Source organism: Schistocerca nitens, chromosome 9, assembly GCF_023898315.1.
Source record: "Schistocerca nitens isolate TAMUIC-IGC-003100 chromosome 9, iqSchNite1.1, whole genome shotgun sequence".
Taxonomy (NCBI): Eukaryota; Metazoa; Arthropoda; class Insecta; order Orthoptera; family Acrididae; genus Schistocerca; species Schistocerca nitens.
In genome coordinates, this window is record NC_064622.1 from 339,870,834 (window position 1) to 339,897,478 (window position 26,645).

Consider the following 26,645-nt stretch of genomic DNA (forward strand, 5'->3'; position numbering starts at 1 on the left):
ATACACATCATATGCGTTTCTCCTGCCCTTTTGTACACGGTAATAAAAAAGAAAAAAAAAGCAGCTCGAAGGAATTATCCGAATGGGTCGGAAACTGATAGATGTGATGTACATGTACAGACAAACAAACGATTACAATTTCAGAAAAGTTGGGTGATTCATTCAAGAGAAAGAGCTTTACAAATTGAACAAGTCAATAACGCATTGGTCCATTTCTCGCCCTTATGCAAGCAGTTTTTCGGCTCGGCCTTGATTGACAGAGTTGTTGGATTTCCTCCCGAGAAATATCATGCCAACTTCTGTCCAGTTGGGGCGTTAGATCGTTGGAGGGTCCTGAACATGGTGATCCAAACGTTCTGAGTTGGGAAGAGATCCGGAGATCTTGCTGTCCAAGGCATCGTTTGCCAAGCATTAAGATGAACAGTAGAAACTGCCGTCGTGAGCGGGCGAACATTGTCTTGCTGAAATGTAAGGCAACAAAACTGGGTGTAGAATATCATCGACGTACCGTTGTGTTGTAAAGGTGCCGCGGGTGACAACCTAAGTGGTCCTGCAATGAAAAGAAATGGAATCCCAGACCATTATCCTGGCAGTCAAGACGCATGCCGGGCGACACTCAGACTGGTATCCCACGGCTGTCTGGGGTATCTCCAGACACGTCTTCGCCTTGGAATCTCATTAACTGGAGTAGAACTGTCTTCAGTGATGCGTCATCCACGCGTCAAAGTGTCCCCCGACGACCACGGAAGACGTGTCTGGAGAGGCCCGGGACAACGGTGGCGTAAAAACCAAATGTCGCCCGCCATATGGCCTGACAGCTAACAGCGATGGTCTGCGGTGTCATTTCAGTTCGCGCCAGGATCCCTTGGGTTGTCATCCGCGGCGCCCTCACAGCGCAGCGGCACATCAACGATATTCTTCGTCCCGTTTTATTGCCCTTCATTCTAAGCCATGCTGTGTTTATATTTCAACGAGATAATTCCTGCCTACACACAGCGAGAGTTTCTACTGCTTGTTTCCGTGCTTGCCAAACTCTACTTTTGTCAGCACGACTTGCGGATCTATCCGCAATTGAGAAAATTTGGAGCATTATGGGTAGGGCCCTAAAAACAGGTTGGGATTTTGAAGATATAACGTACCAACTCGACAAAACTAACTTGATGAATCTGTGAAGCCATTTCCTTTGAATAAATCATACAATGTTTCTGAAATCGTAATCATTTGTTTGTCTGTACATACAAATTACATTTCTTTGCCGTCGAACAATTCCTTCGTGGTGCTACTTTCTTTTCGCCCTTAGAGTGTATGTGCCTTTTCATTTTATCCCACTTCATTATTAACCGATTGCGTTAGACGTTGTGTAAACCTCAACGAACCAGTTGCAGCATCTAAATATCAATTAACCATAAATTGCAGTAATGAGTTTTTTCTTTTATTCCTCGGACCATCACCATTCTGATGGTTAGCGGCGGTCCACGTTGATATCATTTCTTGCGCTAATCTCTTCCTCTGATCTATATTTTGAGAAAGAAGTAGGAGATCTTGAAAGCTCATAACACCAGGAAGCCGTGTTTAAAATATTAATCGCTTATCTCAAAACCACTGGTTTGAGACATTCGCATACAAAACTGCGACTTTTACCATGAGAGGCATTTGAATGTTCACCTGCTCGAAGTCTAAGATAGGAATTCGGGTAACGTGAAGAAACTATATATTGTTGGTAGAACCAAAAAAACACGCATTGCAATGTCGTGACTGATGGTTATACTTCCCTCTGCTTAAAATAACGCTCTATGTGAAATTTTTCTACTGACTGACCAGAGGTGCACAGCTATTCAGTCTTCAAGGTGTAGGTGCGTTTTCATTCAAGTGGTCAAAACAAACTGGAACGGAACAATATGCATGTCTGACTAAATTCTGTTTTCTTCTCTCATTCATTATCACGTCTGCGTTTAAGCAGTCCATTATCAAACGCCGCAGAATTACATTTTCAAACGGTGATATTGATATGTAAATGTCTTAATCTGGCTTTTGCCACGTCAGTGTAAAGTAGGCTTGTTCGTCACTGCATAAAAGTTGACTGGATAACACAGACTGCAGACTGATGATGAACTGACGTTCACGTAACTTTACTTGTGGTGTTTCACGTTTTAGTCTAAGATAATCAACGATCCTTTTCATGTGGAACTGATATTGCTTAAACAAGTACACATCAGAACGTTGTTGAATGCGGTAGCACTACCTTGAGCGTAACATTCTTGTTCGAAAAACATTCACCTAGCAGAGTACGATCTTTATGGGCTGACCAGGAATGACAATAGCATAAAACAGCTGTGTCTTGAATGTGAATGGCTAATACCACTGTTTTTGGGATGAACGATTTACATTGAAAGCGTATTTGCGCGTTTGAAGTCATGCATCTCCCTTGTCAGACCAGCACTTGCACCTAACATTCTCAGTTATTTGTTGCATACATTGCAGTCGCAGTCTCCCGGTATTATTTTAGCGCTCTTAACTTCCGTTTCATATCATGGAAGTCATTCCCCTGAGTCTTAACACATACCATATCACCCTGTTTCTTCATATAATTAGTAGATTCCATATATTGCTTACCATTCCAATTCTGCGATCAACATTCCCATTTCTAATACTAAAAAACGACCTAATTTTCAGCATTCTCCTGTAATACGATCTTTACCTCTGGTTTTCTGGCAGCCCATGACTCACTTCTGTGCAACGCTGTATTGCATACGCGGTTCTCAGAAATTACTTTCTCTGGTAAAGTCCAGTGTTCCGTAGTGGGAGACCTACTCGATGAAGATTGCTCTCCTCGACTGCGCTAGTCTGTTTCCAGTAACCTCTTTGCTTCGTCCGTCATGCGTTAATCCCCTTTGATTGGAGCAGAACTCCTCTTCGTCAGCCACTTTGCCTCCAATTTTGGTACTAGGTTTGTCGCTAATCTCATATCATCTATTCTCTAACACTTTCACACAATCAATTTAATTAATGGATCTTATCATTCGCACAATTTCACACTGAATTTTAATTCCGCTTGTGACACTTTTGTCTTTCAATTGAATTTTCGATTTACATGTTACAAATCATAGGAGAAATATTGCATCTCTACCTTACTCTTTCTTCAAACTGAGCACTTCTCCATTCTTGGCAGGACAGCCGAAGAAATGTTACATGGTACACACCAGCCTGCCAGGCTAGCCACGCAGTCTTACGCGCTGCTTCCCGAGTGGGAAGGCGTGCCAGTCCCCGGCGCGAATCCACCTGGCTGATTAGTGTCGAGGTCCACTGTGCCAACCAGCCTGTAGATGGCTTTTAAGACGATTTTCCACCTACCTTGGCGGATGCGGGGTGGTTCCCCTTATTCCGCCTCAGGAGGGCAGGAAGGGGGGCGGGCACCGCAGGCCGAACAGCACAATAAACAATAACCCTGGGTTCGGTGTAGGCGGAGGTGGGGTGGGAGTACTGCTGTGGCCTGTTGTAGGGTTGTGAACCACTGTGGGCTACGGCGGGACGAACCCTCTCCGTCGTTCCTAGGTTCTCAGTTCAAATACACAATACAATACACAATGGTACACACCATCTACAGAAAAGATTATGATGTTAGGGTGTAATTGACGATGTCAGGGAACAGCTTCCGTGAATCTAGAAGAAGCCCTGGAGGACAAATACTGGAGGCGAACGCAGATACTAGAAATTAGAACAAGTGACTAAGGATGTTGCTGCTCTGAATTGGCGAGGTTAGTACAGGGCGCGATATCCTGGTGGGAGAATGACTCTTCATACACTTTGCGATCCACAGTTATGGTCACCAGATGAAAAATTAACAACTGTATCAGACGCTTGCAACAATATCCTTTTCAGTCACTCGGAAAGACACGGGCATTCGTGCAATGATATATCTATGGTCCATATTACGTTTCCAAATCGCATTTTCTTCCCTTCGCGTATGACAATCTACTAATTCATAGACAAGGTTTACAAAAATAGATCAGTTTTTATCTTTGATTCCACCTGTTAACGAGAGTGATTTCGGGGAGTATTATTATTCTAACACAGCGGCTATGACACAATATAAGTACAAACTGATACAAAATAAGAGAAAGAGGAGAAATGGCTAGATATTGCAGTGAAAAACAAAAATTGCTCGTGGAACACAAAAGCTCAATAAGTTAAGCTGAGAGAAGCGATACTGAAAAATTCGGCAAGTAAATTGAGGGTTATATTATGAACATTCTTGATCTGTAATGGTCACACTGATAAAATATGATATTAGGATAATAATTAAACAATAATAAAATAGCTCATGTTGTCATTAAAAATACAAAATCTTTATTTTATTAAAAGAAAATTACTCTGAATAAGGATCATCTTCATCGAGGAAATCTGCTAGTCGACATTAAAATCCTGTCAAAATTTGTAGATTGTTTGTCGTCCATTTTCTTAATTGGAAAAGTGTCCTCCACTATGTTAAACTAAATAGAAACGAGGCGGAAAAATATTGCATGAGTTTTTCATCGTTAACTGAGGGCAATGGAATATTATTAGTCCTTTGTTCAGTAGCTAATGGAAACGTAAAGCTATCTGTAGTCAGACAATATTTCAAGATCGACTGGCTGAACGACTGTGCTTGTAGTAGAACGTATAGTTCGCGGTGAGAAAGACTGTAATTTACACTTCCATTTCTTTTCAATGCATAATATTATTATTGTGAAAGTCAAATATTTTCTTAGAAAGAATAAATGAGGAATTCCCTGAGTATATACTTGGCATAACGTTCCAAATAGGCTCATGTTGTATAGTGCAACATGTAGCAACTGTTTTAGGATTTCTGTGACTCTAGGAAAAGTATAACAAAGCATATTAAAAACCATGCAGACAGTAAGACTACGTATAACATCAGAGAAACAGCATACATCAGTCGTCAGCAGGCACAGCGTCAGTTTCGGAAAGATGGGTGGGACAGTTGTATCAGGGTATGAAGATGAAGAACGAAATTTGAAATCTATAGCGTCTTTCTGTTTTTCTTTTTTAACTAGTACCAGATTTATGTCAGGATACCAGCTGCAGAATGTATCTTTGTTGTAATGGTAATGCCAGCATTAGAAGGGAAATAAAAAATGGATTAACATAACGCAGAGATATGCTGCAAATACTACTTACGATAAAGCGTCATTTCATTTTAATATGAGTGCAATACCAGTTAGAAGTCATGTAATTTAACGTTTCCAGTTCATTTATATTTCCTTTGCATACGAAACAAAAATTATTTACTGAATAATTTCTAATACTAGATTATTATTTCGCATTATACTAAAGACATGTAACTAATGTATGGATATTTATACCTCCCATACTGTTGTCGTCTCTTTACCCTGGCGGTAATAATGTGTCTTTTTATTTGCAGGGGCAGCCTACAACCCGTACTATTCTGGCGTGGCTGGCCGCTACTCCGCCCTGGGCTACACAGGAGCCTACCCACATTCGGCAGCCTACAACCCCTTGACTGATGCCTACCCCTACACAGCTAAAACCTACCCCTACACAGCCAAAACATACCCCTACACAGCTGGAACATACCCCTACACTGCTGGTACCTACCCATACACTGCTGGTACCTACCCCTACACTGCAGCTGCCCACCCCTACACCGCTGCTGGCGCCTACCCCTACACGGCAGGGATAAGCGGTTACCCGTACACTGCTGGGGCTTATCCACATGCAGCTGCCGCTGGAGTTCTCCCCTATGCTGGATAAGGAAGATGAGCTGTTCTGAAAATTCATTCTGACAATGTTCTAGTGCCTTCTGTGTTACTAATATTGTATAATACTGGCTTTAATACTTCAGTAGTCAAATAAAAATAACTGTGGAGAAATTCAATTTCAGATTTATTTATTACACACTGATTATTTCCCACTCAGGTCCTGATCCACGCTACACTCAGTAAATTTCGTCTATCTTAGTTTTACACTGTTGTGGATAAGCAGCTTATACTACGTCGGCAACAGCTTTAATATTTAGAAATAAGACATACATATATTATGGATCTTATTTTGCATAGAACATCATGCAGTTACTCGATGGGGGACCCCCTTCACAGTGGAGGTCGCTTATGTATTCCTTTGATACGGAGGTCGTCTCGGAGATAGCAAGTGTTTCGCCAACAAGGTAACGAAAGATGCTCCCTTATCACCAGATCTTGTGCCAGTGACCAGCGACAATACCAGATACCTCCTGAGTGTCTCATAAAGTGTGACGACGCAACACTGTTGATGTTACGTCCTTCATATTAGGACGTTTAGCTTGGCTGACCTCTTGGTAGTATTTCAGAAAAATGAGCTATATGTCGGGGCCAGGTTCAAGTTCTCTCCTCTCTCGTTATCGTACAACTGAAACATGACATAACACCACATATACAAGGCGTGTTTTTTAAGTACGGTCCGTTTGAACATGAGTACACAGCGACAGGTTATTTCAGAAAACTAAATTTATTTTCAGAAAGTACATACTTCACTCCATTTTTCGACATAGTAGCCAAGTTTGTTGAAACACGTATCATACCTCTCAACCAATTTTAAAATACCCTCTTCATAAAAACATGCCACCTGTTCTGATACCCAAAAGTTCACTGCCGTTTTCACGTCGTCGTCATCATTGTAACGATTGGCACTGAGTTGTTGTTTGACGTGGAGGAACAGATGGTAATCGCTCGGTGCAAGATCAGGACTGTAGGGTAGGTGGTCTGAGACTCTCCGGCCAAAACTGTCCAATAACTAGCGGGTCAGAACTGCAGTGTGAGGTCTTGTATTGTCATGGAGGAGGACAATTCCCTGTGTCAACATGACGCGTCTTTTGTTTTGAATCGCTCTGCGTAGCTTCCTCAGGGTTTGGCAGTCTGTTTCTGCATTGATAGTGGTTCCTCATTGAATGAAGTCGACCAACAAAGCACCATTCCTAACCCGAAACACCGATGACATGATTTTGCACTGGGACAGAGTCTGTTTGGCCTTCATCTTTACAGGCGAGTGTGTGTGTCTCCATTCCATGCTCTGTTGCTTCGATTTGGGCGTGTTATGCGAAACCCATGTTTCGTCTCCAGTTGCGATCTGACTGAAGAAGCTGTCACTTTCTTCGTGAAAACAGTCAAGAACTACATCACACACTCAAATCTTTGGTTTTTGTGGTCCTCTGTTAGGAGTTTCGGGACCCAACGGGAGCACAGTTTCGTAACTTTAGGAGTTCAGAAACAATCTTGTAAAGCACAGATCTCGACACGTCAGGAACTTCGTTTGAGAGACCTGTTATTGTGAAGCGCCTGTTCTCACGAATCCTCGATCCAGAGGAGGCCACCAAATCATCTGTAATCAAAGAAGGGCGACCAGAGCTGTCCTCATCATGGACGTCGTGGCGGCCATCTTTGAATTCTCGTACCCACTTACCCACTTTGGTTTCACTCATAACAGTATCACCGTTCACTTCGCATATCTGTCGCTGAATTTCTGCAGCAGACAGGTTCCTTGCTGACTAAAACGGTACCATGCGACTCCTTAGCCATACCCCGTTCAGTGTCTCATTTCCAGTGGCAATACACTCGTAGTATCGAGGTTTTTACTTGCAGCCTGTTGGTATAGAATCTTTCATGCTAGATAACGACGTAAATATTATTACATTTAGTTGCGAAACTCTCTGTGCGGTACGAAGCTTCTGTCATGCTAACTCTTCTGTATGACTGAATTACTTATGACGTATAGCGATAATCTGGATTTAAGCTTACTAAAGATTAAGCTACCGCGGTTTCTCTGAGAAACGGTGAACGGATCATGCCGTCTGAATGTCAAATAATTAGATGCAGAACGACTTGTTGTATATCATGTCACAAAAAAGGCATAGAAAAGTTAAGACGCAGAGTCTCGATTTATCGGTCGCAGGAAACTGTAACACGAGTTTCAGCAAGTCCATAAGCTGGCAGTGGCACAGAAGGTGGCAAGACTGCGAATGCTGAACGACAAACGTTTCGCTATAAATGATAGGGCTATGCAACACTACACCCACAATTCAGGCAGCAACACTGACTATACAATCAGACGAAATCTCTTGAACAAAAAATGTGGTTCCCTAGATGTGCAAGATACGATAGAAGGAGCAGGATAGTAGCGCGCAGAAGCGGTGTTCGACTTGAACCAAAATGCGGTTATCGCTGTTTTTCTTATCTCCAATCCTTCATTGCCTACTGTGAAACAGTAACGATAGTAGCAAATCTAATAAGCCAATACCTAAAACAAAAACTTACAAGAAAAGAAGGAGTACGGCGAGACATGAAACACAATGAAGTGTGGGGAAATATACAGAGTGCCTTTGGGGATTACATGCTAGCAATGTTCAGTGTGTACCGCCAGACAGGGTATCACGTGATGATGGAATTGCAAGTGCCGACATGAACGATGACCTTTGTAAAAAAAAAAATTATCCTACGTTGTGTTAAGCTAGAGCATATTCAAAGGCGTGTTGAAAAGTAATGCCTCCGAATTTTTTATATGAAAACTTTTAAATATTTTTAAATAAAACAACCGTTATTCACACTGTACATCGTTATTCTTCATGTCTACATATTTGAACCGAGCGGGGTGGCGCTGTGGTTAGCACACTGGTCTCGCATTCGTGGGGACGACGGCTCAGTCCCGCGTCTGACCATCCTGATTTAGGTTTTCCGTGATTTCCCTAAATCGTTTCAGGCAAATGCTGGGTTGGTTCCTTTGAAAGGGCACGGCCGATTTCCTTCCCCCTCCATCCTAATCCGAGCTTGTGCTCCGTCTCTAATGACCTCGCTGTGACGGTACCATCTCCTTCTCCTCCTTCTTCTTCTACATATTTGTTTCTCAACATTGTGACTCTTGCGACGAACACTTTTCTCTCTACAAGAGACCAGTCTGTTGATGCCGCCACTGTAAAATATATTCTTTACGTTTTGGAAGGAGATCAAAACCGGATGGGCAACTCGGAACTGTATGGAGGACCATCAATTACAGTGAACCCAAGCGCCGGATGGTTACATTGTTACAAACGTCGCAGTGCTCTTGTGTGGTCACGCATTGTCATGCTGAAAGGGAGGGTGTTCCAGGTGTGGACGAACTCATCGACTTCGTAACTTGATTGCAGCACGTTGTTCTCACGCTCCGAGATAGTTCCGTTACACACTGCCGCGTTAAACGCTACAATTCTGAGATCTCCAGTGACAGATGGCTGCAAATATGTAGACACGTAGATGAATCCTGGTAGTCAAGGAAGGCAGGATTCGGTTACGATTGTGGACGGGGCCACTTACTATTGGTTGCCTTTTAAAGTTGCACACAATTTATCTTAAACCAGTAATTCCAGACTCAAAAATAAATAAAAAATACCACACGTTATTAATGAAGGACTAAACAACTGTGTAAATAATAGTGTCCTCAGTGAGTTATAATTTAGCAAATCACTATTAAATACAGATACAGCAAATAATGTTTTAAAAGCAAGCCGCTGTGATCTGGGCAGAAGGCCTTACACGCCAGGAATGGCAGTAAATTAAGACTTGAAACTTCCTGGCAGATCAAAACTGTGTGCCCGACCGAGACTCGAACTCGGGACCTTTGCCTTTCGCCGGCAAGTGCTCTACCATCTGAGCTACCGAAGCACGACTCACGCCCGGTACTCACAGCTTTACTTCTGCCATTATCTCGTCTCCTACCTTCCAAACTTTACAGAAGCTCTCCGTGCTTCCGTAGCTCAGATGGTAGAGCACTTGCCCGCGAAAGGCAAAGGTCCCGAGTTCGAGTCTCGGTCGGGCACACAGTTTTAATCTGCCAGGAAGTTTCATATCAGCACACACTCCGCTGCAGAGTGAAAATCTCATTCTGGAAATTAAGACTTGTTTAAAACTTGCTACAACCTTCAAATTACAGGCATTGAAATATTAAAGGCAAGTCTCCACAAACACAGCAGAAGGCATCAGACGCCAGGAATGGCAGTAAATAAGGTTTTAAAGGCTTACTGCGTAAATACAAATACCAAATTAGAATTTTAAGGCAAGCGACCACAAACACGGTTGAAGACCTTACACGCCAGGAACGGCAAAAATATAAAAAATTTAAAAACCTGCTGTAAACCAGCAAATACAATAGCAAAGGTTAATTTAAAAAAAACAAGAAAGAGTGATGGGGAGGAGTACATGGTCAGAGGAAGGGGAGATGGTAGATGGAGGAGGAGGAGGAGATTAGTGTTTAACGTCCCGTCGACAACGAGGTCATTAGAGACGGAGCGCATGCTCGGGTGAGGGAAGGATGGGGAAGGAAATCGGCCGTGCCCTTTCAAAGGAACCATCCCGGCATTTGCCTGAAGCGATTTAGGGAAATCACGGAAAACCTAAATCAGGATGGCCGGAGACGGGATTGAACCGTCGTCCTCTCGAATGCGAGTCCAGTGTGCTAACCACTGCGCCACTGCGCCACCTCGGAGATGGTAGATATGGCTAGGGAGAGAGGATGGATAGAGGCTGAGAAGGACAGAGCGAGGCAGGAGGACGGCGAAATAGAGAAGGGGAGGAGGAAATGTGTTCACTGTATGTGTCGAAGGGATATGTGGGTGAAGCCGCGGGGAGAAGTCTAGTTAACTAATAAAGATCGCTAATCGTGTGATATTGCAGATGAGTAGGTTGTTTGTTAGACAACATAATTGTAAAGAAATCTTTTTACTCGAAAACTAAGTTTGGAGTATGAATTGTAAAACTTTCACTACGTGCCAGAGGCAAATGCAAACAATGCCTTTACTTTCATTATAACAGTAAGGACACAAGCCAAGCAAGAGATAACAGTTCTGAAAAAAAAAATACAGAAAATGGATATTTATTAGTATTATCAACATACTGTTCGCAGAGCATTTTGACGTCTTTTCTTTGAAGAAAGAAATGCAGGTTCGTTCGTGAACAACATAATTATCAGGTTCATACGCCGAGGTAAAATAAACAGTATGAACAAATAACAGACGCGACGACTGCCTGGAACCTTCCAGAAGCTACAGCACTACTGACGTTAGTTACCATAAAACCAATTTATCGAGCGTGGCACATGAATACTCTTCCCTTCTCTCATTACGAAGCAATAACTAAGATTCGTCTGAAAGCGCGTGCGTCACGTGACTCAGTGCGGTACACGAAAATCGCCGGCCGTAACTCGTCTGGCACCTAACTTATCCCGGCAGCACTGCCCTAACCCCAAATGCCGAAACGTATGGACGCCAGGCATCTGTTCGACGATGTACAAGGTCAAGAGTGTCTGGACCACAGTACCTAAATCGTAACGAGTAACATTTCCAGTAGATTCACAGATTACTGTGAAAAAAAATCCACAACATTGCTGAATATTTGCTTCACTATATAAGTACAGAACATTACTAAGTACTTTAGCTCTAGTGTACTCAAATGCGAAAAAAACCGGGACACTGCGTCCGTATGTTTGAAGTTACGTCGTTACTATGAAGTAGTTAATGACCTTGGTACACATTGTACATAGAAAATCAAATAACAATCAGAGTCGTAAAAGACTGAAAAACAACGCAATAGGATTATTTGATTTCAACCAGTGCTACGCGAGGGTACAATTGCAGCGTGCGATTATAAAATTTAAGTTTGTCTATAATGATAACTAAAAATCTTCTTTAAAGCTATTTTTTTCCTACCATTCAAGGTTCTACATTTGTCGTTGTGGTTGTTATTGGCCATTTCAAATTGTGACAGAACTGTAACTTGTGTTTGGTCATTTTTCTTTCGTTTTCCAACGTGTTATGGCACTCCAGGCTTCAGTGTATTAAGCAGACCCAGGTAATTCACTGAGCTGCAAAGATATTGACTTTAGCCGCATTTACAGGTCCTCTCACGTCACACTGGAAACCGAAAGACGATTTGAAGATTGTTGTTAACTAACCCGCAAAAATGTAATTTCAGGGAGATACCTAATATTGGTGCTAGTAACGGAAACAAATATTAGTAATTAAAGATAACATTTTTTAGATTCTGGAAGCAACGATGATAAGTTCTTCATCCGCAGTTGGAATTAATTAACGAAACAAATTACTTCAAATACAGAAATATTGGATATCAGTCTTTGGTATGAGCTTCAATATATAATGCACAATCATTGATGAAAATTAGTTTATATAAGGCTTTTTAATCTGGACTTTCAAGAGGATCCGTGTTAGTCAGATAATTATGAAACGGACCTCTTTACAGGATTCCGCATCCAAGTCGTCGATAAGATCGCTTTGTTGTCCGACTGTTAAGACTGATTTTCTCAGGAACGGAGAGATGTATCAAGTTGAAATTTTTATGTCAGACACTAAGAGCTACGGTTCCTGAGCGGTGTAAATAATTTAAGCTTCCATGTCACATATTTTGTTATTCAAAAAGTGACACAGCAAAATCTATGGGTGAACTGTTTCTGTATGTGTCGACCCTGGTGGTCAAACGGATACCCGGGGACGAAAGGCAATGTCCTCACTCAGCTCAGAGACCACGCGATTCATTATTTGTTTAGAGAGGTGATGTCATAGATCTCATAGATTTCTGGAACTATTTAAACGATCGTCATTGTGCTATTGTGCTATTGTGAACAGCCGATACTTTTCGAACGTCTTGCGGAGCATCATCCACGATCCGGCCCGCAGCTGGATCATTCATGGGAAATGAATTTGACACATCCATACGCAGAAGATTGAACAGATAGCGATACCTACACGACAATACGAAAAGACATGCCATGGAGATGGACGGCGGTGTCCGTGGATAACGAGGCCGTATGTTCAGGTTCCAGAAGTGCTCCCTTGCGTTTCGTTTCTTTCTTTTTCATTTTGTCACGCACTTAGTACGTAACCCTTTTTCTTTTAAAATCTTGGAGACAGAGGCACGTCATGGGAAAGACATTTCATGTTTTGTCAAAAAATAAATGAGTTTTCTTCTGTGGCCAGGTAACCCTTCCATTTCCTCCTCTCTGGTGACGGAGACATTGTGGCCAGGCATCGTTTATTGACCCTCACCCACTTCGCCTCTGGGACCATTCCATTTCTAAAAAAAATTTCTAGGTTTTTGATCGTTAGTGAGATTTCGTGTTACATCTGCTTATAGCGTCGTACCTTGCTCACTACTGGAACTGAGGGCTTTATCTATTTAACACAATAATAGTACACGGTAAAATCCAAAACATATGTAATGAGAAGTCACAAACTTACGTCTGATACTGTTGTATGTATTAGCAAATTTGTACGAGTTTCCTGTAAACGTACAAAGTAAATATAATACTAACCAATAGTGCAACGTCAATAATACTCCAAGCTCGTCGTCGAAACAGTCTCTGGAAAGTCAGTGCTTCATTTGGTGACCAAGGTTATGAGAGAGTTCTGAAATCTTTCTGTAGTAAGATTCCTACCATTATTTGGTGTAATAAATTTGCGGTACCCTCTCAAAAAGCAGCATCGCATTAATTACTGCACGTCATTGTTTAGAAAGCACAGTTAATATAGAGAAATACGGAGATGTATCTAACAAGGCGTCCTCAAACCTTGCTGCGCACCGTTTCGGACGAAATTTAGTATACTAGCCGGCAATCTCTCGATAGTAATTCTTGTGGCATGCTTTAGGAAACTAAGCTTCCGTTTCTGAAAGAAAAAGGATCAAGGTCAAAAGGTATGGCGCTGGAGTCGTTCTGACTCGATGGAACCGCTAGCATACAGTAAAATTAGAAATTTCTATTCATACGTGTGAGACCCACAGTGTTAGTGCTTCTGAGAAATCGAAGAACTGATTCTTTCGATTTATTTAACAGAAATTTGAGGAGGGAAGTTCCATCTCTCTCCCCATGTTGTTAAGTGCCGTAATACAGCAGTTGAATTTGGCACACATGGCTTTGAAACACGTCCTTTGCAGAATTTTGTGCATTGTGGCGGCAATTACAGCTGTTGCGAAATTTATATGTTGTTATTTCAAACAAACTAAATTTCACTGTGAGTAAGAGGGAAAATGTGATTAGTGTGCAAACCTACAAACTGTAATCACTCGTTTTTAATCTTTAGTGTACTTAATATTTTTACATTTTGTTTTATGCTCACTAAATGCATCATAAACTTTTAGGGAAAGTGAAGACGTAAAAACCGCCTGAAAAACTGCCGAGAGCTGCTACGCATGCAGTGTGGCCAAGTGGTCTCCTTTGTTGGCCTATCTATTGCGGGTCGTGAGCTCAAATGTGACCACCAGCAATTATTTGTTATTTAGCATCTATCATTCCCGAAAGTTCTTGAAATATGTTATGTATATGTCTAAATATTCTCGAATTTTCGATGTTTGTCTAAATATCATCTTTCCCGAATATTCAGTGCATGTATAAACATAAGGATCAGTTAAATGAAGACCAGGCAAATCGGAAAAAAGTAAGTAAACTCCATATTATTTCAAAGTACTCCCCATAATCGTTCAGACATTTATGCTACTGTGAGACCAGACAGTCAATACCTCAATGAAAAAATGTGTGCGGTAGGCTACGGAACCATGACTGTAAGCAGGTGTGCATCTCTTCGTCCGATTCAAATCAACGGCCACGAATATCTTTTCCAGGGCTCCCCAAAAATGGAATGAGGAGAGTTCGGGACTGTATGGAAGATGTGTAAGGCCTTTCCAGCGAGACTTCTGCAGCGAATTCGAAAAAACATTGGCAACATGTCGGCGAGCCTCAAAGAAAGACATTCGTGACCCTCGATTTGATTCGAATCAATAGGTGCGTGCCTGGATCACTGATTCGCAGGCAACAGTAAACATTTTTCTAGTTGGCCGTCTTCTCTCACATTGGGTTGAATGTGTTAACAGTTATGATGATTACGTGTTAAAAAATGAACAGTTTATTTCCTTTTTTTTCCTGTATCTCGCTTTAATTTGGCTGCCCTTATAGCTACATTCTCCGGCCAAGATGCCTTCTCGGTACTGCACGCATTAACATATATTGTTTCAAGCAAATGTTTAGCTTATTGGTAAACGATACGTCGTGTATGCCTTGTGTAAATCCAATGCTCATAATTGTCTGTTACACGCTATTGTTCACCGACTTCTGTACTTCTTCCTTCATGTTGGGTGTAACTGTCAGATCTCCGTTTTTTAACGGGTCTCAGTCGGTCGAATTACAGTAGTTTCGAAGTTACCAAAGAGGTACACAAATGGAAGTGTTATTTTCCATTTCCAACCATTTTTATTTAATGTGAGTCTACAAAAACACTTTGAATATTAACCTCAAAAGTTCTGAGAGATTTTCTTAAAAGTAATAGTGTATTTTCTCTGTCTTTCATTGATACTACATTATTAATTAAGTAAAACACTTATCATCGAACGCATATAATATTCGAATTTCTTCAGACGAACGCAGATTGATTTTAGTAATCAAGTAATGAAGTGGAGCTATTCACAGAGGTCCAGAGAGGCTGTAATTATTGTATGGCAGCGAAACTAGGTAAGATATTCCAATCTCGTCGACGTCTCCGGTGCTCACACTGAACAAATTATGTAATCGGGAGTTAATAATATCAATGTTACGCCTTTCTCACTCGTCTGATCTTTCCTACCCGTCCCCCGTTCATAATCCATTACATATGTGAGCATATCTGTATGTCTTTCTAGCATTTACAGCGCCATATTTGCGTCCGGTGGCCAAAATTAGAACTATATTTCCTAGCGTAAATGGGTGCTGCAGTAACACATTAGAATATCTACCAAGTTTCACTGCCATACGATAATTACAACCCACATTGACCCTCTGTGAGTAGCTGCATTTCAGTTGTAACGACAAGGTTGCTGTGGAGAACGACAATCCCCAGAAGAGAGTGCCTAATCATCTGTCCTTCTTATGATACCCGGTTCTCTGATTTACTTATAATATTCTATTGTTCTTAAAAACATAGTCATCTGTCTGTTTCTCAGGTAGCGTAATATGTGGTTCCTGTCATTAAGTAGCGCGTAACGACTGGCAATGAGTAATCAGACCTGAATGGTACAATCCGTGTACGCCCACATTATGGATTCTTTCCTCACTGGATTGTTAGACCAGCTTCAGCTGTTAGATTTCAGTTCTGACAGCAGTTGATCACAACAGTCACGATCAGGTATTTTGTGTATGATAAATTTATTAAAACTATGTTTTATTGTGACGATGTATTGATTCTGTAAATATTAGCAGCACCAGTTTACTGTAATGTAATCACACATTTTGACAATCTCCTGACAGATGATTAGGGTAGCGAGTATTATACTCTAATGTTTTATGTTTATTATGATATACTTTCTAACTTCCACAACCACAAGAATCACCTCATTTTTTGGTATATGGAACGAAAACTGAATCTAATCTGATCTAACCTACTGATGACGACATAATGGAATACTGTACAATACCTCAAAGATCATTAGACAGAAAGACTTCAAACAATTAAAAGTACTGCTCACAGTAGGGAAACAGCGGGCAGTGTTTTCCGCAAAACAGCGGAAACAACGCAGACCTTGTGCGACGTATATGTCAATTCCTTGTCTCGAGTAAATTTTATTTATTTTTGAGTGTTAAAGCTGGGGAACGGTGTAATTTTCAGCATTGGTTTGTACTTCTAAGCGTGAGAAGCAATGTAATACTAGTAATACTATTTAAGTAGTCTAATGAAGATGCAGTTGTAATAGTGAAATTCCATTCACTCAAACCTGAATCTGATAGCGCCATGTGCAATGGCAGAAGGGTAAATGGGCGATACTAAAGTCGGGTGGTATGGGTCACGTAAGCGACCTTTTCCTTTCTTTTGCTTTTAGGGTACGACATCAAGGTTGATGAAAAAGTATGGCGGTGAGGGTCGAAGGGAGGGGTCTGGGACTAAAGTGAAGCAAGTGATTTCAAATTTTTTAGAAAACAGAATCATAGAAAGTGCTCTTGATTGTCTATGTATGTATGTATTAAACTGGGGACCTAGAAAGTACGGAGAGGGTTCGTCCCGCCGAAGCCCTCAGTGGTTCACAACCCCACAACAGGCTACAGCAGTCCACCCGCTCCACCGCCGCCCAACACCGAACCCGGGGTTATTGTGCAGTTCGGCTCCCAGTGGACCCCTCCCCCCCCCCCCCTCCCCTCCCGGGAACGTCTCATACCAGACGAGTGTAACCCCAAATTTTCGCGTCGTAGAATAATTATGGTGTACATGTACATGGAAATGGTGTTTATGCGGCAATCGCAGAGACAGTGTAACTGAGGCGAAATAAGGGAACCAAGCCCGTATTCACCGAGGTAGATGGAAAACCGCCTTAAAAACCAACCGCAGACTGGCTGGCACACCGGACCTCGACATTAATCCTCCAGGCGGATTCTTGTCGGGGACCGGCATGCCTTCCCGCTCGCGAAGCAGCGCGTTGGACAGCGCGGCTAGCCGGGTGGGCTCTCTTGATGTTAGTTTTAATGTTCCTAGAAGTACATTGAAAAAGAGATTAAAAGCATTGTAGGGATTCAGAAGACATCTGCGACATCTCAGGTGGATCTTTTCCAGCCAAAATTTTAAGAAAGTTACGAAGAAATGCTTATAGCAGACGTGAGAGAGTTAGATTTCAGGTTGATGTCGTTAGATAAGATTGAGTTCAAAAAACTGGATTAAGATATGGCGGAAAATTTAACAGCCAAAAGAAACTGCCAGATCATGATTACTATCAAAACTTTATGAAGGATCACCTAGAAATTTCTAACAGAAAACCTCTGCCCACATGTTTAATTTGTTGTGTTGATTCAATCAGCCACAAGTTGATAGGTTTTTGACGATTTTTTAAAATTATCTTGTGCATTTGATATATGTACAGAGTAATTTGTGAAGTTCCAACGTAATGTAGGAGCGAACACTAGCAACTTGGATTAGTAAATTTTATGTGTTATTATTACCATTCAGGTTCTGTCGCTGTTGCGTGTGATACCACGTATTTTTGGCGGGAGTTTTTGCTACTTGTCTTTGTCATGTTAATGGAGCCTGAATACACATTATTATTGCGTACATGTAAACGTACCTGTTATGGCTACTGTGAGTCTGTAAACTGGTGGAGATGTATGCTAGCGTTTGAAACGGAGGCTATGGTTTAAGAATGGGCAATGTAATCCGAAACTAGTTACCACAAATAAGAAATTTTGAACGCAACTGTGATAGAACCTGAAAAAACAGAACAGAGTAATTAGCTTGTGTACCACGATAACTCCTTTTTTTTTATTTAAGGTTCTGTGATTTGTAGAGTGGCCGATACTACCCGGCAGTTTTTTTTAACATCTCGAAATGTAAGTATTCGAAAATCTCTTCTTGCTGTATAATGTTTTGAGCAGATATCTTATTTATACAATGTACACCAAAACAAAGATAAATAAAGGTTTTATGCGCTTATACTTATTTAAAAGCAACAGCTAAAGCTTTATACCATTTTTGATTTTACAGGCCGAAACTAGGCGCTATTCCCCTAACTGAATTTCGCGAAACCCTATCACGTTTGCCACGTTAAGACCAATTTTTAAGTAAGTCTATTTCCGTTCCCCTTCTGATATTATTCACAGGTAGTATTTAGAATAACGCGGAAAACAGGACTAAAATATTCAGGAAACATTAAATTTCCGGTACACTTTGTGGACTTGGAGAGTTTGATGTTGAAACATTTTAAAATTGTTGACACAATTTTTAACGATATTTCAAACTTTCAACTACGTTTATTTTATTACTTCAGCAAAAAGTCACACAAATGGTGTCATTACTACTTCAACAGAAGATGGTATGTTCAAATGAAGGAAAACGCCAGTTTTAAAATACTAGGAAAGCAAATTAGCTTCTATGCACAATCATACTTACATGAATATGTTACACAGTAACTCTTCAACCGAAGAGGTCCAGGCAGACAAGACGCTCACATGGTAAACGAATCTGCGCTCCAGTAGTTGGAACTGAACGCTACAGTTGGCTACGTAATGATAAGTTCTCAAATCTCAAAACACGAAAATATGATAAAGAATATTCACAGTGTAAAATTTACTGTCAGGGAATATCTTTTCAATGTGGAAACTAGTAATTAAATTAATTAATGCCTAACAATTTAGATGAAAAATCATGATGGATGACACAGTCTGACAGTAACAACTGTTGTCACAAATGTACACTGCACGTAGAATCATGGTTGTGTACAGAAGTTTGTCATTCAGTTTCCCAGTGTTCTGCTATCAACTTTTATTTATGGTTACATGGAACATGTAATGAGGACTCGGTAATAAGTCGGAATCGGTAATAACACTTCTAATATGAGTTGAAGTTCAAGTGTATTACTAAACAAATTTCAAGATCGTAGTGCCTTTTCCTAAGGCAATATGCTTTGTTTGCTTACGTTGATAAGTTGCATTTTAACCAGTTTTGAACGCTCAAACACTATTTTAATTCCTGCACGTTTAATTCACATGTAATTACTAAATGATATAAACTTAAGCGAGATTTTAATATGAGGAGATAACGACGAAGAAAATGTGGGCCACGAAGAGAGAGAATGGAAGCCCGTGCGAATGCTACAACAGCCGCCACGAAACTGAGAAATCGGCATGCTCGCGTCTTTCGCTCCCTCCATCGGGCAGGTTATCAAGACTGACCAAGGTGCCGGTAATTAATGGCCGGTGTTAACTCGGTGTGGGGATGTGGGTGTTGGTGGGGGCAGCGTGGCCGCACGTACTCGCCTGCTCCCGCGTATAAAAGGCGCGGCCCACCGGCCATCCTCACACGCAGTCTTCCGACCGCACTATCCCTCGCTCTCATCGCTGAAGTCTACACTTCTCTTCTTCAAAATGATGAAGCTGGTGAGTATTTTACTTCCGTTGCTCACACATTTCCATTCAAAACGAATATGCCTTATTGATGCCGCTGTACTTTGCGAAACTCTGTAAATCACGTGACGGAATCCTCTCGTCATAATGCGTTGAAACATTTATGTGTTCCCTGGTTTGTGCTCGTCAATCAGTGTGGAGAGATTGGCTGCCTACGGTCGCTACAGTCTACTTCGCTAACCGCGTATCACACCAGTTTTGTGAATGGATAGAGGTCTCACTAACAAGTAGTGAGAGTTACTAGAGAGAAACCATCCAACGTAAAGTAGCTTTGGGCGCACGCCGTGGACGTATTACAGGTACATTACTCTTACATATATGCTACGAACTGACGGACCAACCTGATACATGAACACGCGCAACGCGAAAAAAAATTGTAGCAAATGCAGAACGATCTGCAGACAATCGACGTTCATGTACGGATTTATAGCTGAAGTTCGATATAGATAAATGTAATGTATTACACATAAGTGGGCGCCATTATTATATGGTTTGCAGAAGAATCATTGGTAGCAGTCACAGGCATAAAACACCAAGGAATGTTCGTACAGAGCTGTTTAAATTGTAACGACCACGTAAAACTAACCACAGGTAAAGGGAGCACCAGAGAGTTCCATTGGAAGAACCCTCGGGAAAAGTAACCCACACACAAAAAGGGTAGCTTACAAACCCCTTGTTTAACCAATACCGGAATATTGCTCATCTACGTATCAGGTAGGATTGAGAGAGGAAACGGAGATGACTGAAAGAAGAGGACGCTTTTTCTTAGAGCTTTATTTAGAAAACGCGAAAGCATCAGGTGCTGCCCAGGGAGTTCCATTCCAGGACTTCACAGCTGCTGAAATTCCGAGAGAGTACCTCGCTATAAAGCCAGTATATAGTTTCCTCCTATGTATAATTCACGAATCGACTATGAAAGTAAAATTATAGGTATTGGAGCTCACACTGACACAAAACCGTTCTTCCAGTAAAATTGTCGCGCATGGAGCAGGGAAGGCGTAAGAGACAATGGCACACTAACTATACCCATCATACTACCCTCAAGCGGCACACAAGTGGCTTGCGGAGTATACACGCAGATGTAGGTGTAACATAGGAGCCGAGGCAGGTGGCTCAATGGTTATCTTACTGCACCCACTTTCTAGAGGAGGTGAGGACAGCCCTCATGATTTACTTATAGATTAGCCGCTTCACTGAATCAGTGGAGGCCATAGCCATGGTGTTTCGACGGCCGGAGTGGCCGAGTGGTTCTAGGCGCTACAGTTTGGAACCGCGCGACCGTTACGGTCGCAGGTTCGAATCCTGCCTCGGGCATGGATGTGTCTGATGTCCTTAGGTTAGTTAGGTTTAAGTAGTTCTAAGTGCTAGGGGACTGATGACCACAGTAGTTAAGTCCCGAAGTGCTCAGAGCCATTTGAACCGTGGTGTTTCCCTAGGCAACGCTGCAACTGGTTTCCTACCACATCTTTCTGTATTCCGATGTTGTGCTATGTAATGATGAGTGAAGTTTTGCAGTCCTGGGACACTCGACTTACGTTAGGAAGGACAGCGGCTGAAATCACGTTCGGCCACCCTTAAGGCATATTTTGGAATGGTTTCTATCAATATCACACATCCGATGTCCTTTCCCAACCAAGCTAGCGTTTCGCATCTTATAAGAAAGTCGTCAACGAGACGTTGATCATTAATCTTTATCCCTCCTTTCCATTTCCAATAACCGCTACGTCGGCTGAACATTAGAATAAGCTATCTTCCTTCTCACTCTAATTTCCATTCATGAACATCGACGGGAGAAATCTATGTGTATTTCACGATACACCTGTCATGTCAACTTGTTGCCCCAAGTCATCAGTGTTTTGACTGTGTTGATGATGGCTACTTTTCCCTGCCTGGTGCGATTCTGTTCGTCCCTAAATTTACCTCTAGGTTTACACGACTTCTCTACAACTCACACTTACGTGCCAGGCTGGGGGTCCATCCAACCACCTTCAGACTACTTCTGTACCGTTTCACTCACGTACCACGTGAGGGGGAAACGAACACTTAAATATTTCCGTCCGAGCTCCGATTTCTATAATTTTATTACGAAGATCATTAATCACTGTGCAAGTGGAAATCAATAAAATATTTTCTGACTGGAAGAAAAAAATATGGAGACTGAAATCTAGTGAAAAGATTACGCTGGGTCGAAATACGCCTTTGACTTAATAACAGCCACCCCAATACGCGCATCGTATCCGTGACATTCTGTAAAATGAACAAACCGCACAACATTTGCTTAATCCACAATCTTTTATTGTGTACACGATCCGTTTAGGAACAATAAAATCATATTAACAGAATCTTCCGTCTGTTCTTGGTAGAACAACATTATAATGAATGAAGAGCACCATTTTGCTTTTGTTCTACAAAAGCAAACTGGTGCTTTTCCTTTATAACAACAAAATCTCTTAACATTAGTAGCACGGGTGATCGGTTTTAGTGGAATTTATGTCCCTTCTATCCTTTTGACACGGAACCGTAGGTTCTATAACAAGAATGGGGTGAGGATGCCCTCTGAAGGTTAAGAGATTTTATTTTTTACAACAGATGATGGAACTTTAAATGTTCCGGAACCCTGTCGCCTACACAATAAACGATTGTGGATCACGGAACTGTTCTGCGGTTTTTCTCATTTTACAAAATAGTCTTATATAGTTGCGCGTGCCCCATAGGAACTCTTTGTGCACATCTGTGACACGCTCTTAACTATTGCGCGGTAATACAAAACTACGTGTCCTTCTTTAAACTGTTTACATGTCCTACACCAATCCTATCTCGTAAGGACCCCATACCGCGCAGCGATACTCAAGAAGATGACACGAACAAGTGTACTGTAGGCAGTCTGTTTAGTTTTAGTAGATCTGTTGCATGTTCCACGTGTTCTTGCAATAAAACACAGTCTTTTGTTTGCCTTCCTCAAAACATTATTTAAATGATTCTTTTAATTTAATTTCTTCGTAATTGTTGTCCCTAGGTATTCAGTTGAATTGACAGCATTTAGATTTGTGTGTGGAACTGCTGAATTCAAAATTCTCAACGTACTTTGCATATCCTACCCTGGACTACCCTAACCTTTATTTCCCATTACTGGTCTTTGCACAGCCAAGTTTGGTATGCCTGGATGTCGTAGCAGAAATCAAACTAATACCTGTCATATGGTAAGAGGCTTCAACAAACATCTTTTCCATCTTTTTATAGAATTTAATTATGTGATTTTGTCTGTTCACTTGATTTTTAATTTTTATCAGTAACACCATATCCTTCCAGCGTTTTCTTCTCCGGATTTCTGGTGATCCACCTTTCATTTGCACACCGTGCAATACTCCAGGTTTTTACTTTCAGGAACTTCATAGCAGCAACACACACTCCAACCCCCCGACCCCCTTCCCCCTACCCCAAAAGAAAACCGCTATTCTTTAACGAATCGAACATGCATGTATGAAACAGCCCCAAATGCCTGACTGTGTTACAAATAAGTTATCGAGTGAAATATTTTACATTAAATGTGTGAATCCTTCATGCTTGAAGATGGAAAATCGTAATTACTCCGATTTTGTTCATTTCGAAGTACTAAACCTGCAGGCTAATGAACCATACTTGGTTAAGCAAGAAACGTATAATTCCTTTAAATGTTCATGTAAGATCTGTTGGGGAAATAAATTAAAACGCCATACCTGATGCTAAAGCCGTACTGCATGAACACCGAATATATAGGAGACGATAAATTTCTTTTCCTTTCATTACTTTGTGGGCGGAATCAACAAGAACAAGTTTCGAAATGGTTTCAAATTGCGTAAACTTTGTTTGAAGTCACTAAGCGCTCTCATCCTCAAATACTGGATGAATGTAGTATTTGTTTTTTTTGGGGGGGGGGGGGGGGCAGTGAACTACGATGGGTCAGTTACATTTACAGTTTCTAACATTAATACTTGTGTTATTGTGTTAAACCATCAATGTAACATTACATCTCTTCATGAGTAAGTTATGATAGCATTTTAAGTTTCTAATTTCCGGCAATAATTGCAAGTAATATTAAAAAACAAATTTTTGTTGCCTATGGGAGTTATCATTGGACAGACAACTTGGAACAGGGACCGTGCACCGGATTAACCATTTAGCAATAAATATACCAGCAGAGCCGTGTTCTGAAAGCAAGCTTGCTTCGTCTGTCTTTACCAGCTTCTGATAGAATGTTAGCTTCGGCTATTCAGCGTGATCTTACTTTCTAGATAGGAAAATTCTTTTTTTAAGTGGACATCTGTGTCGTTCTCAGTTTCGATGTTAAGCGAGCTACTCTCCATTATACTACTCTTAGCCATCTTTCTCTTCGCTTTCCCTTTTCTGAAACAACATTTGCTGCCGGGTATGCTGCCCGTTCCTTTAAGCAGTCTTCTAAGTACTCCTCACGTAAAGGGCTGCACCATTCTCTCTCGTCCATCACTGCTCTGTCACAGACAAGTTCATCGTTAGTGGTGGTCAGCTGCAAATCCGTCTAAGCACCCTGCTCAACACAAATTTATCTCACTTGACTTTCCACCTTAATACTACTTTCACTTAGGTTTTGTAGGTCTTCTACGTTATTCATCTCTCTCCGTACTTTCTTCCCAATCATCAGCGACAATGACAATATTATCAACTTTTACAGTGTCGAAGGTGTTCTTTGGGTCCATAAATGTCAGTGAGTTAGCCTGTTTTTTCTTCGGTTTCCCTTTCATTAGTAAAATAAATATCTAGTTTTCTTCCCCAACATTTGTTTCCCTTCTGACGTAAGCAGATCTTCATCCAGTATGTCTTCGACCTTTCCGTATTCTTTGGTATTGTATTCTGGGCTACATAAAACAAAATGAAATGATCGTGTGCATTGAAGGCCTGGAGTTCCCACTTGAGGAAATTCGCCCACCAAATTGCAAGTCTTTTCAGGTGACTCCACACTGGACGACTTGCGCAGTCTGTGATGATGAGAACAGCACAGCACCTAGTCCCTGAGCATAGGAAATCTCAGAACCGGCCGGGAATAGAACCCGGGTCCGCTCCATGCCAGTCATACACACTGACCACTCAATGAAGGAGGCGGACCTTTGGGTTACAGTCTACAAAAGTGACTAGTTCTCATATTTATCCGTTCGTGACATCTTAAGTAATGTCCTGATAAGTTCTTTTTTTATTGTTATTCTTACTTATTTAAGTTACACAATTAATACTAAAAATATTCAATAAAATGAGAAAACTGCCTACATTCCATATCCACTTATTTACTTCGATAGAATCAGTTGCAGTATCCATGAAACGGTATTTCGAAAATGAAATATTCTGCTTATATCAATTACAGCTCGAACACTGAGATTGTGATCCTTTCTGAGTATGGTCCTACATTGCAATACAAAATTGTAAACTAATTAATTCGTCAGTAAATATAATAGGACCGTCTATTGAATGTAGCTATGCCTAATGAGTCAAGAAGACACTGACTGCTGATAAATGAAATTAAAAGTTTCCCAGATGCAAGGCATGTTCTGCTTGGTGTGATTCACCTAACTTTACATGATCGTGTTATTCTGATAGAAGGGGCGTCCATTTTTGCTTTTGTGAGTCTTATGATCATAGGTAATGTACTCAATAGAGGACTAGCAAAGAATAGGCGATGTTATCTAATGAAAACTGCTATCAGTACAAGGAACAGCGAAATTGATGGTGTGTAAAAACACGCCAGTGGCGAGTTCGAGGGTTGTATTCGACAGAATAATGTTGCTGATGACCTCAAAACATGTAAAATATCGATAAAAAAGACTCTAAGTGTGTTTGTGATTCTTTAAACTCTCGCAATAGCTAAAAACAATATACGACGTAACAATAAGTATCTTTTTAGGTCTTCTGAATACCGGTGAAGCCGTAGATTAGTGATATTTTAGCTACAACTTTAGTTTCTTCAAGTGACCTTCATTCTCCAAATAATGTGCACATGATAATGTTCCAGCGAGTAAGAAAGTGTGACGTGCCTGTAATTCCGTGTATTTTCCTTCACTGGAAAGATTGTGGTTATAGCGCGGCTCATTTCACCTAGACACTGAGGTACGAACAAAAAACGTGTTGCATCAGACGCCGGAGTTAGCAAGTAACCTACATCTTTCGACGATATTAGCCCGGGGTACTGAGCTCTTTGAGAACCAGACTTTACTACCACTCAGCACATATCGTCTCAAAACTGCAAGCCAGACACTACTAGCAGCATTGGCTTCAGTGTCATTTCGCACGCTCATTGTTTACTGGACATTGTAGCTAATTTATGTTCCCTTTTCTTTAAGGTTACTGCTTATTCCTTATTTCCTTTACACAGAACAAAGCTATAGAATTCTTGAAACCTGAATTCTTAATTATGCATTTCGAGTGAAATCCGCATCGCACAATGTTGCTCTGTGGATGATATTTCCTTATAATGCATCCTCTGCTCAGGTTGTTTGTTTAGTGACGCTGTGCAATTACTCGGATTACGCAGTAGAATTTTCATAGGTTCTGTACTCCCAATATAGTGACATATTTCCTACAATGGATGCCAATTGATACGTAATGCCTGCCACATACGTTTGAAATTTGGATGAAAGAAACAATAACTAAATTAGAAATATAACAAAAAGTTATTTTTTAGATTTTCCTGCTCACGCTTGAATCTG

The 26,645-nt window shown here is 41.1% G+C and overlaps 1 protein-coding gene across 2 annotated transcripts in view; it reads left to right on the plus strand.

The window, feature by feature from the left end:
- Positions 1–26,645, plus strand: part of LOC126203116 (calcium-binding protein P-like) — a 43,354-nt gene that overhangs the window by 6,096 nt on the left and 10,613 nt on the right. The window contains exon 3 of one of the 2 annotated variants that reach the window (XM_049937359.1): positions 5,423–5,612. In XM_049937359.1, the coding sequence (XP_049793316.1) occupies positions 5,423–5,612 (190 nt within the window). Of the gene's footprint in view, positions 1–5,422; positions 5,613–19,831; positions 19,909–26,645 lie in introns of those variants that run through there. The other variant, XM_049937360.1, reaches the window with a different exon arrangement.